The 13132-nt window shown below is 43.6% G+C and overlaps 1 protein-coding gene across 1 annotated transcript in view; it reads right to left on the bottom strand.

The window, feature by feature from the left end:
* The window catches only part of gpc3 (glypican 3), a 138141-nt gene that overhangs the window by 42671 nt on the left and 82338 nt on the right, over nucleotides 1–13132 (bottom strand). The window contains exons 4-5 of the mRNA XM_039812954.1: nucleotides 2522–2664; nucleotides 35–160 (exon numbers count right to left, since the gene is read on the bottom strand). Coding sequence (XP_039668888.1) covers nucleotides 35–160; nucleotides 2522–2664 — 269 coding nt within the window. The remainder of the gene's footprint in view (nucleotides 1–34; nucleotides 161–2521; nucleotides 2665–13132) is intronic.

The raw sequence follows: 13132 nt of genomic DNA, 5'->3' as shown, positions 1-13132 counted from the left end.
TAAATCAAAACAGGCAAATGAGACACTGAAATACCTGTCTGTCATCTCCTGCCCATTCCAGCAGAGGGAGTGGTTCGCTGGAGCGGGCTCACGGCTGCACAGCGCCTCCCCAAGACCACTGTAGAAGGAGCTGAAGCCCTTCAAGTCGGATATGAACTCCCTGGGGTAGGCAAAGAAAGGAAATGTTCAACATAGAGAGAGACAAAGGATAAAACTTCAGTTAATCTGGATATGACTCTCACACGTCAGCAAGGAGAAGAAAGCGGAAAGATAAATTGTCCTACAGCGAGAGAAGGAGAGTCACAAGGGAAGAAACACAAAGAAGAAGAGGCAGAGACAGGAAAAGAGGGGGAATTGAGCTTGATAGCAGTGAAAGCAAGTCGATGAGATCCCCCTTGAGAAAGAGAGTGTAAAAGAGTCAAGAATAAGCAGTGTTTCTATTCCTAATTGACATTAATATGGCCATTGTACTGCCGAGGCCAGCAGCCACGCTGGGCATTATCACGATGCTCATTTAAGCCTGTTCAAACTCAAGAGGAGAAGGCCTGAAATAGGAGGAAACCTGTCCACAGTGTCAGGGATGTTATCAAGACTGTCCTCCCCCCAAAAACGCCCACATAAGTCGTTCAAGCAGCAATTACAACATAAATTTACGTTTATAAAGGCGGCGCCCTCTAGTCTGCCCCCGCTAGCGACGCTAATTTATGAAAACGCTCCTGTGGGTTGTATTAGGCCCTGTTTACACGAATTTGCTTGTGGGTGAAAACGACAAAATATTTTGATCAGATGTGCCTTTCGTTTAGACAGCGACCGTGTTTTTGGGGCTTAAAAACACAAAAAAGTGAAAATCTTAAAAAAAACTCCACCGTTGCGTTCCCATCTAAAAGGTAAAAACACACTGTGCGGCATATCGCCCAGCCCTACTTCCTACTAACACAGTGTATGTCTGGCAAACCCACAGCTGACAACCATGCAGCTAAACTAATTGATGTGGTTGCTAACTCTCCCAGAAGGGTGGACTTGGACTTAGTCGGCTGATTGTTAACGGTTAATAAGCGGTTAACACGGGCGGGCTATCGGTCAGGACAAAAAATCTAAATATGCATCCCTATCAGGATGAATAGAGAACATGAAGTCCTGTGGGATTGAACGTGTTGTTTGGCCCTGAAGCCCAAGTAGTTGTGTGAGGTCACTACCTTATTAAGTCAAAAAGCAAAAGGCTATGAATCTGAACAAATTTAGGTATTGCCCTTCTCAAGCTGACCATCCCAAAAATGCACCAGAATACAGGAAATCACATCTATCACATTCAAAATTTTCTGGGGGAGCACCCCCAGACGCCCCCCCCTCACGGTTTGCACCCACTTTTGCACAAATAGAGTAGGGGGGAGGGTCCTTATGAATCTGTGCCCAGGGGGACAGTAGTTCATACTCTGTCACTGTATTAATACATAACCTCACTGTATTAATTTATAATGTAACATTATAGCGTGACATTTGTGTCAATAATCGTCAAGCACAGGTGACTCCGCGTGGTGGGGAGGGGGGGCCCCCAAATCAAATTCTGCTTAGGGCCCCAAAAAGGCTCGGGCCGGCGCTGCGTGTGTGTGCCGTGTGTGTGTGCCGTGTGTGTGTGTGTGTGTGTGTGCCGTGTGTGTGTGCCGTGTGTGTGCTGCGTTTTTATTGTGTGCCGTGTGTGTGCCGTGTTTTGTGTGCCGTGTGTGTGCCGTATGCGTGTGTGTGCCGTTGTGTGTGCCGTGTGCCGTGTGTGCTGCGTGTGTGTGTGCCGTGTGTGTTGCCGTGTGTGTGCTGTGCCGTGTGTGTGTGTGCCGCGTGTGTGCCGTGTGTGTGTGTGCCGTGGTGTGTGTGCCATTGTTGCCGTTGTGTGCTGTGTGTGTGTGCTGTGTGTGTGCCGTGTGTGTGCCGTGTGTGTGTGCTGTGTGTGTGCCGTGTGTGTGCCGTGTGTGTGCCGTGTGTGTGTGCCGTGTGTGCCTGTGTGCATTGTTTTGAGCAATAACTCCACCTCCTCGTCTGACCAGACAAAATAGTTGGCGCGACCAGGGAGAGAAGTAGAAGGAAGGCTCTACGCAGGCGCTTGGTGGTGTTGTGTGCCAGTGCTTCACACTACCACCTAGCCGCCTGGTGTGCATACTACATCGAATTTCACACACTTTTGCGTCACCATATGCACTCGTGTAAATGTGGAATACAAAGTGAGAACGCAACGTCACTTTTGCGTTTTCTCTTCCGATTGTTTCCGTCTAAACGTAGCCTTAGACTAATGGTAGGAATAAACAACCTATATTATCGGGTGGTTTAGAGGACTTATATAATTTATTTTAATTTATAGATCCCCAGTGGGGAAATTACAATTTACACTCTGTTTGTTAGAAATCACTACACACAGGCATCTCTCCAGCTACCAATCCACACTCAGTACTTTGGTCCGTACTGGGACTTGAACCAGCGACCCTCAGACATATATATATCGCTCCGGTATTACGGCTCGTGATGTCCTCACCTACGGAGGCCCGCCAGAGTCTCATCAGAGTCCGAGGATGAGGGCTGCCTGTTGCGGGCTGCGGGGGCAGCGGGAGGCTGTGCAGGAGGGGATCCTACCGAGCGAGCGGCCCGCGGAGGAGTGTGTCCACACATCCCGCTCACCTGCACAGGGGAGAGGAGAGGGGAGAAAATGAGAAACCAGGATTGAGTGAGGGAATTCAGGTCCCCCCCCCCAAAAAACCTCTTTACCACTCATGTTTCATTGCTCCCGGTTCCTGGCCCTAAGCCTGTTTATTCAAACTCTTAATAGCAATGACACTGCAGACAGTAAGAACCTGTCAACAGCCAAACTGCCGGCCTTACCCAGCTGAGCCCCTCCGCAAATTGTCATCTGTTTTGGTTTGTTTATTTTTGGGAGGGATGAAAGCAGGGGGATTTGCATAACAAACAAGTCATTGTATCCTCTGCCAGCCGTGTTCGCCTTGTTCGAATTTATAATCATAACACTCCAAAAAAACGCAAGTGTAAAAATAAGGCCTCGTGTTTGGTTTTTCTTTCCCCTTATAAATGCCATTGTGTTCCCACACGGGACAACATAACAATAATAAATAAGAAGTCCCTCTCTGTCTCTCAGAGATAATGGACCTGGCACATTCTTTTCAGGTGCAATAAAAATGCAAATGGCTGTTAATGTTTAGCTTGTGGTTTAACGATTTGCCCGTGGTTTAATTTCCCCCGGGGATACTGTCCAAGGCTTAATTCTGCCATGTAATGTTAACAGCTAATTGTGCCCAGCTCTCCTTTAAGTGAAAAGGCTGGCACCACTGCTGCTGAATACTGATGTGACCTGATAGAGCAGCACTAGACATCTTTATCTGGTGGCAACCGAGGCCACGCACACACGCACGCACACACACACACACACACACACACACACACACACACACACACACACACACACACACACACACACACACACACACACACAGATTTCCCTGCATAAACAAAAATGTATCATTTTATGCAATTATTCATTTGAACATAATGCACCTAACACCATTTACATAATAAACATGCTCTCCTACATAATATACTAATGGCAAACACACACACACACGCTTCAGCCCATTGTGTCTGCCATCTCATTCTTCTCCCTTCCGTGTAATTCTCACGTTCTCCTGTGCCTGCACACAGAAATGCTGATCAGCTGTAACACAGAGCGATCACACACACACACACACACACACACACACACACACACACACACACACACACACACACACACACACACACACACACACACACACACAGTACTGATAGTCACAGATGGTTGAGTTCTCCTGCACCAGGCAATCACTAATACCCAGCGTCCCTGACTAGCCATCTCCACTAATACTCTCCTACTGTGTACTTGGGAGAAATCTCTCTCTCTCTCTCTCTCTCTCTCTCACACACACACACACACACCCTTTAGCCCATTGTCTCTGCCACCTCCTTCTCGTCCTCTCGTGTAATTCTCTCGTTCTCCTGCCCCTGCAGCGAGTGCCGGTGCTCCCACAGGCCATGATTAATGTGATTGGAGCTGCGTTCCTCTTTTTGTTTGTGCGTTCCCGGGAAGCCGTAGGGGAGTTTTGGCACAGGGGAGAGACTGATTCAGCATGCAGGCCCTTCCGCCGCCTTCCCCCCAACCCGCGTCGATTGTTTCCGGATTCTTCAAGGAAGGGGGCTCATTAGTGGGTGTATTAATATCACCCAGGGCTGGACTAACACAACCAACAGGAGAGTCTGCAGATAAAGCCTGCCTCAGCGTGAGAGCTCGGATGGATCTGCACACTTTTATCTGCACTGAGCAGCCCGCCTCTCCAAGAGAGAGAGGTGCTGACGGCCAGCAATACTACACACACACACAGACGCACACACACACACACACACACACACACACACACACACACACACACACAGCATCTCAGGTTCCATGTGGCGCTGTGCTTGTGCAAACATGGGGTAAAGATAAACTCCAAACAAGTCAGTGGCAATGCATGTGGTTAGCTATACACTAATCCTAATCACAAGGAGTTATTAATAAGCAGTTTGAGGAAGAAAATGATACTATCAGCATTACAAAGGTGGCAAGGTGCCATGCACAGCTTTAACAACATGTTGGAGAATATTTGGTGAGTAATGTTTGTCTTCCAGGGAAGTTCAGGCTCAGGAGAGTCAGCACTTAGCCCTCATCCTCCACCTCCTCCTCCCAGCATTGTTGCCATCAGCATAAAAACTGACTTCTGGTGAAATACACATATTATAGGCATCCTATTTCAGCTGAAGCCCTTTCACATTCTCCCAGTGAAGTGGAAATGAGGGTAAAGTCTCACTATATGTTAAAAAAACCCACCTTTACAGACACCAGTACGTGTTCAGATTTTAAAGCGGATGTGATTCAACACCATTTCTGTGGATATTGTTACAATTGAATTGTAAGCGACCTTGCATTTGTATTAGCCTGCTACCACTTGGAGTGAGCTGGATGTTTATCCATTACTTCTCGCCAACTCATTTTAACTATAAAAAGTTTGGGAACACTTTATTTGAAGGGGTGTGCATAAAACTCACATGACACCGTCATTATTATGACATGACACCTGTCATGAACCTGAAGGAGTCATTTTTGAGTATTCATGACAGGTGTCATTCTGTAAATTATGACTATGACTTTTAATGCAAAGTTAGCACTATCCGAGAAATCTCCAAACCACTGATGGTTGTTCGCATCAGTTTGAATTTCTTGTTCTTTTAAACAAATTGCAAACGTTTTAGCACATCAAGTACAATTGTCTACAACTGGCACAATTACCAATTGAATATATGTATATTTTTAGTTTATAGTAATATAGAGAATAATGGAGCTGGAAGGAAGTGTAATCCCTCACACCCTTACGGTGTGTGTGGATGAGGCTGGTTCCAATCTGGCCAAAGGATGTGCCAGGCCAACGCGGGGGCAATATTACCATGTGTGCTACAATATCAGAGAATGGTGTGAGTGCGCACATTCCCAATATTGGCCCATACAACACCCAGAAACTCCTGATGTTCTTGGACACCCTCTACAGAGATCTTATCATGAGAATGAGACCCGTTTGGTAAGGCTGAGTCTCGCTTTGCCAGACCTTCCTCCACAGCGCTGCACAGGAGGGTCTGGCTAGTCCACACAGCATTCCTGGATGGGAGAAAAACGTGCTCTGGTTTACTGGCATTTCTTTAAACCAATCACAATCGTCTTGGGCAGCGCTAAGCACCGCACGGAGCGACAGTCCCTCTGCAAAATAGCCTCGGGAAGGAACTTGTTTTGGTGGAACATGTGTACATTCAAAAGTAGTTTTAGTCGTGCAACAGAAAACTCAGATTGGACAGATAGTCTAGCTAGCTGTCTGGATTTACCCTGCAGAGATCTGAGGATTAGTTAACCATATTCCTCATAAATCCACCAGAGGTTAGAACGCCAACACAAAGAAAGAGGAAAGTAGCGCACATCCGGCCGTAAAGCCGGACATCCGGCGGAATTCCCGGCGGCAACAGACCAATCCCGGGAGTGGAACGCCGTGGATATAGACTAGGTAAGGCATGACTTGACAACTTCTGTAATTGTGTGGGATAATGTAAGCTTCAACCATGCAAATGTCATCAGGGAACGGTTTTTTGTTAGCTTTAGTTTTGGGCGAGTTATGACTTTGCAGGTGAGCTCTGGTGTTGTGCTGTACCATATAAGCTGTTTTGACAAATGCACCTGGAGCTTTGAGAATGTAAACACTGTTTTTCAGAAATGAGCCAAAGTAATTGAGGAAAAAATGTAAAACACAACACATGTACTCCCACAGAGTTTCAGGTAGAGCTCGTTTTCTTTCAGTCTAATCTTTAAATCTCACTCAGGCAGTTTTCGGCTCAGCACGCATATTTAGTGAATCCACCGCTTCAGGAATCTCGACCTCACGTTAATGAGATCAACAAAATCCCCAAATATTTTGAAAATAATAATTTGTTCTTATTTTTTTTGGCACAAAGTCAAAGTTTTCCTGCATGATAAAACCTATAACTGCCAATACTAAAACATATACAGTAGGTGACTAAATAGTGAGCTTGATTCACTAAAATAGATGACCTGTTCCAATGACAGATTGGAGTCTAATTTAAAACGAGACATTAGTTGTTGGTGTATTAAGGTTAGAGAGCTGCTTGTAAGGAAAATGGAGTCCTGCAGTTCCCGAAGCATTCAGAGCTGAGAAAAGCTACTGTATTTAAGCTTGATGGCTTTTCCATTTTATAAACACTGTTCTGATGCATCTTTGGGTCTAAAGTAGGTACATGATGTTTTCTTTAAAGTAGGATGGAAAACCGGTGTAAATATCCCCTAAAAAGATGCAATGGGGGGGGGGGACACATTGTATGCATTGCATTGGGAGAACAATGAAGATTTGATAAATGGCTCTTTAGTTCAATGGATGTAATGCAAAATGTGTGATTTAGATTTGTAACCAATTTATAAATAATTATACAGCATACAAATGACGATCAGTAGGTAACACCACTTAGTTAGTAGGAAAAGTTAGACATTCTGGATAATATGTTTATTATTAACATTCTTGTCTAAAGTTAGATGAGAAGAGCAATAACTCTCTGAATGTTTGAATGGAAAATATAAAGTTAGAGCCAGCAGCCGGTTAGCTTAGCTGGCCAAGAAATAGTCTGGCACACTACCCCCTGTTAAAGGGAAAATTATAGTTTTAGTACGGATTACACAAACAAAAGAAGAACGTGTGAAATGAGTGAGCTTCAGAGGTGCTGGGAGGTGGATGTTGCTACCTTTGGACCAGTGGTGTAGTCTACGTGATACGCAGGTAGACGCTGTATACCCACTAGGAAAGCTCCAGGATTTCTGTATGCCCACTTACAAATGTGCGATGATACATACCAACATAGTTTTGTAATATAAATACGGGTCGAGTAAGTAGTAGCAAATTTGTAAATATTAGTCCAGCAGAGCAGGGGTGCAGTAAATACACCAGCCCTTTTTGCACTTTGCACTTTAATTATTACAGTTAATTCTCAGGAGGTTGTGCTGTCTGTGCTGTCATGTGTGTCCATCTTTTGTGTTCTTGTGTCTTAGGACGCTCTGCTGATCTCACTTTTATGTTGATTTTATCTTACTGTATTTGTATTTTTTTTTTTTTTTTTTTTTTCTAACTTGAGAATGTTTTTAAATTACATATTGTCTGTGTTGTGAAGCAACGGATGTGGCACTGTGTCCAAGACAAATTTACCCTTGGGGACAATAAAGTGTATTCTGTTCTATTCTATTCTATTCTAAACTGAACAACGTTGCAGAACATGCCGAGAGACTTTTCTCACCTTTTATCAACCCCCATCTCACTCAGCTCACTGCGTAGTGTGTGCGTAGCGAGATAGATGGACGGTTAAAAATAAATATATATGTACATGCATGTGGTACAGTATACCCACTACAATAAATTAGACTACACCACTGCTTTGGACAGAGGCTATCAGGCTAACAGTCCCCCCTCCTCCCGTTTTCAGTCTTTAAGCTAAGCTAGGCTAACCGGCTGCTGGCGTATTTGTCTAGAAAACAGCTGAATCTAAATTGAATTTTCGTATGCTTTTAGAAGTTAATTTAAAATGTAGCACAACAAACACAATGTTTCTTTTTCGGCCTTTAGGGTCTTCTATAATTCAAATGAAACATATGACTCGATAAATAATAACGTGGATGATATGCAACATTTATAAACATGATTCACTGCATGTTTGACAGCTCAAATGGACTTTACAACTTTACAACTAGCCTACATGTTTAGAATGGATTAATAAGTAATAGAAATGCAGCAGACATTTGGGATGTGATTTGGTCTTCTTGAGCTATTTGTACACAACAAAAAAGAGAGCTGATGAAAAGTGTGTTATTGTCATGAAATGTTACAGGCACACAAAGAGATATGTGATTTTAGACCTATAACTAAGCAGCCAACTGTGTCGAGTGTGTAGCGACGCACAACTCGTGTACTCTGCAGTATATCTCCTCTACTTTTGGTCAGATCCATCATATTTCTGTCTCAACCTACTTCCCTTCTTCGTTTTCATCCAAGGGGTCGCAGGGTGATGGATGTCTCCTCCACACTCTCCTGTTCTCCTTCCCCTTGGGCTCGCTCTTCACACTCTCCCCTCCATTCTCCCCTTTCTTTTTCTCTCTCCCTCTCTTTGTCGCTGGTTCTCTCCTCTCTTTCTACTCAGTAACCGGTAAAAATAGAGCTTCATAAATCATGCATCTTCTCTCAAAGCAGCCCATAAGAATCAGAGGAAAAGAAATAAATGGGGGGGGATGAAAGAGCGCGAGAGAGAGAAGGATGTTGAAGATGAGATGCAGAAACGGAGGTGGATGACATCAAACTCCAGGAGAGGGGTGGGAAGTTGACAGGGGAATAGATTGAAGCTGCAGGGCTCTTGGCTGCCCTCTCCGTCTCTCTGAACATTGGTTGATTCACGCTGGAGTTGCACCGGATGGAGGGAACGAATGTTAACATTCCTGGGAGCGAGCTGGCAGGCGATGAGTGGTCATCTCCCCAGCGGAGTTGCATACGTCAGGCCGACATAGAGGAGAGAAGATGTCTCTCTCCCTCACACCTCGAGGACTCTTTTACTGAGATAGAAGTGACTGTTTGTCACCCTCAGTAACAGTAACAGGGGTCTACACTCTCATCGGAGGGGTGGTGTTGTGGGGGGGTTAACTGAGAGATACCGACCACAGCGGCAGCTTTCACAATCACATGAAACCACTCAACAAGACATAGATCCATTATGTTGCTGTGCAAAATATTAAAGTATCACTGGAAGATTACTAAGGTTTCCAATTAACAGCCACACGCTAGACAAGCTAGGATTTACAAAAACAGACGCCATTTTTAGAGCCACAAATCATACATACTTGTATGTATGAATTTACCATTTAGTATGTATAAATTTACCATTTAGACATAGTGTCAATTTAAAATGAATTTAGAGTACGTGTAGCGGCTTCAAACTAGAAAGTAGACAAGACACTTTTGTCAGTAGAGTAGAGGGGCAGTGTTTGTGTTTTGAAAATTTTTGTTAAGAATGCTCCAAAATCCAACTAAGTTCGCACTGAATATTATCGCATTTGGTATTTATTATATTAAAAAAAATAAACTTTTATTTCACCTTTGTTATTATTATTGTTATTATTCGGTTTAAAAAAACCCCCCCCCCCCCCCACCACACACACACACACACACACACACACACACACACACACACACACACATTTTATGGTCACTCTGTAGGATTTGAACATTTCTGATGTTGGCGCCCCCCAGTGGTGGTATAAAAAAGACACTGTGACTGCAATGCATGCTGGCAGCCCCCCATCAACCCAGCCACACCATGGCTCTGTTGGCAGAGACTCTGCAGTGTAGTTACTGACATACAATTCACTAGCTAAACCAAATCAAGTTTTGCCTCTCTGCTTCTGTCATTTACTCTCTCTCGCTCATCCACGTGCATGCTTTCTATTTCCTCCTCCCTGTCTCTTTTCTTTATCTTGTTTTTGTCGAGGAGTCAAATTACATTCATCTGTCATCACTAAACATTTCTATATCCATATGCCTGGTCTCCAAAGTCGAGCACTTGCCGAATGTGAGGAACATTGACCCGTTCAGACAGATATGGCAACATCCGTCTGAATAATTGCTATAATCACATGAAAATGCTACACTACTTAATGTTAGTGTTTGGTTTTAAAATGCAAATATAAATCAAAATACCACAGCATAATACAAAACCTCTGTCTACGTCTTATTACTTCTGGTGCGCGATGCACAAATTTCTACCACATGATGATATGCAGTTGCGTTCACTGTGAGAAGATAGAAGAAAATATTTTCTTCCAGCCATGTTCTTGTAGCAGAAAACACACAAGAGATGAGAAATCGTGGATAATCGGTTTAAAACAATCTGCTGTTGTTATTATATTTCATAACGTTTGTGCTCAATACTGCATTACAATGTAACAATAATGTAAGTGAAAAAAATGAAGTGGTTTGTTTTTATACAGTGCATAGACCATTTATGGAGACAGAGCGCATCCCGTCATACACGGAAAGCTACGCCCACCGGAGGGGAAAACAACTCGCCGCTCTCCATTGACTTGTCTTGTGTGAAGGTGCCTCTGCAAGCAAACAAGAGAACAGCTGCTGTGTGGTGGGATGCACTAACAACAATGTAAAGAACCCATAACTTACGTTTTTATAAGCTGTCGAACCGAAAAACTGAGCTTTTATTTACATTTATGCTGCTAAAACTCTACATATCCTACCTCAATCAGTGCTCTGTTACAAGTCTACTAATGCCCTGTCTTTTGTTGTCTGTTCTGTCCCTAGTCTGTCTTAAATGCTCTACTTTAAGTAGTAATTGCACTTTATGTAAAGCAGGAGTCTTCAACATTTTTTAAGCCAAGGACCCCTTAACTGAAAGACAGATGGAGCAGGGACCCCCTACTACATATATTGTATAAAATGATGTTGCATATTAAACTGGGCCTACAATAATGTGTAGGGCGGCCTAAAGCCTTCATAAATACCTTTTTTGCATAGAATACTAAGCTATTCAAATAATAATTGTTGGCATGATTTTATAAATCATGTATTAATGTTAAACATACATGTGGAACAGTGAATCCTTGGGATTAACTGTATCTGTGGATGGCCTTAGTGACTACCTTATAGGCTAGCAAGAAGTGGGGATTTATATGTGCTGATAATATGTTGGATTCATGTTAAGACTTTTCAATTTTTTTTAAAACTTTCAAACATTTACAATAATTTGGAGGCCCCCTGCAGTGACTCTGAGGACCCCCTAGGGGTCCCAGACCCCCTGTTGAAAGTCTCTGATGTAAAGTATATAATGTGTGTGCACTAAATGTAGCCTGTCTCGAATGTCGCTTGTATATAATGTTGTTTTTATATAATGCCGTTTTTCATATATTTTAAATATGTAACACCACTTGATCCATGGTGAAACGTTTCGTTTCACTATATAGGCTACAGTATATATGGTTGAAATGACAATAAAACCCACTTGACTTGACTTGACTTGACTCGACTTGACTTGACTTGATACAGACGTGAGGAATCAGCAGGAGGAATAGGAAGACTGGGATTCTGACACTAAGCTAACGATATGCCAATACGTTTGCACCAAGCATTTTGTTACCAAGTCAAATATCTAAATGTCAGTCTCAGGCTAGTCTCGCTTTGCCAGATCTTCCTCCACAGCGCCGCAAAAGAGGGTCTGGCTAGTCCACACAGCATTCCAGGGTGGGAGAAAAACGTGCTCTGGTTTATTGGCAAATCTTTAAACCAATCACAATCGCCTTGGGCGGTGCTAATCGCCAGATGCCTCTGCATAATAGCCTCGGGAAGGAACTTCTTTCAAAAGTAGTTTTAGTCGTGCAACAGAAAACTCAGATTGGATAGTCTAGCTAGCTGTCTGGATTTCCCCTGCAGAGATCTGAGGAGCGGTTAACCATAGTCCTCAGAAACGCCAACACAAAGGAAGAGGAAGGGGACAGACATCCGGCTGAAAACAGTGAAATCCGGCGGAATTTCCAACAGTATTGGAGCAATCCCAGAAGCTATAGACTAGTTTCAGGCTAGCTATATTGTTACACACGTAATGTCGGGCATACTGTATCGTTAGCTTAGTGTCAGGATCCCACATCCTTTCCATTCTTCCTGATGCTCACGTCTGTATCCACTTTTGTCTTCCTAAAAGCTCAGTTTTTGGGGGGTTGGCAGCTTATAAAAACTTAGTTATGGGTTCTTTACATTGTTGGCAGTGAATATCACCACACATCAGCTTTGAGGCTTTTTCCTGTTGTTAACTGGCCGACGGAGGAGGCACCTTCACGCAATACGAATCAGTGGAGAGCGGCGAGCTGTTTTTCCCTCCGGTGGGGGGCGGGACTTAAATGCGCTCTGTCTCTATAGTTAATTCTAGTTTTACAGTTAAAATATATATATATATATTTTTTAAACAGAGCAGTAGTCCTGTAATGCCTAAATCCATTCACACAAATTCCAAAGTTATTTGAGGCGCAGTAATGAGGTGTTGTCTAATTTTGGGTGATCTCCCTCGACTCCTCAGCGAGACAAAATTAGCATTTAGGGAAGCGATGCCTCTGTCCCTTCAATGACACCACTGAGCAAGGACTGTCTCTGCAAGATTACATTCAAACACTCTCTCTCACACACACACACACACACAAACACACACACACACACACACACACAGAAACACGACCCTGTCACTGTGCTGAACACTACACGACCGCAGCAGCTTTAATCCCACATGCTGGAACCAGAGTCAGAACTATGAACACAGTGTAAAGTCATCTGTGGTGACTGGAAATGCAGTCTTACATTAACCTACACAGGATTTGTTTAATTTTGGATAAGGATCACACACACACACACACACACGCACACACACACACACACACACACACACACACACACACAACCAGACACACAACCAGACACACACACAC

This window comes from Perca fluviatilis, chromosome 10 (genome assembly GCF_010015445.1).
Source record: "Perca fluviatilis chromosome 10, GENO_Pfluv_1.0, whole genome shotgun sequence".
NCBI classification, from domain to species: domain Eukaryota; kingdom Metazoa; phylum Chordata; class Actinopteri; order Perciformes; family Percidae; genus Perca; species Perca fluviatilis.
The sequence above is the reverse complement of the archived record's forward strand: the minus strand, read 5'-3'. Positions and strand labels throughout refer to the sequence as shown.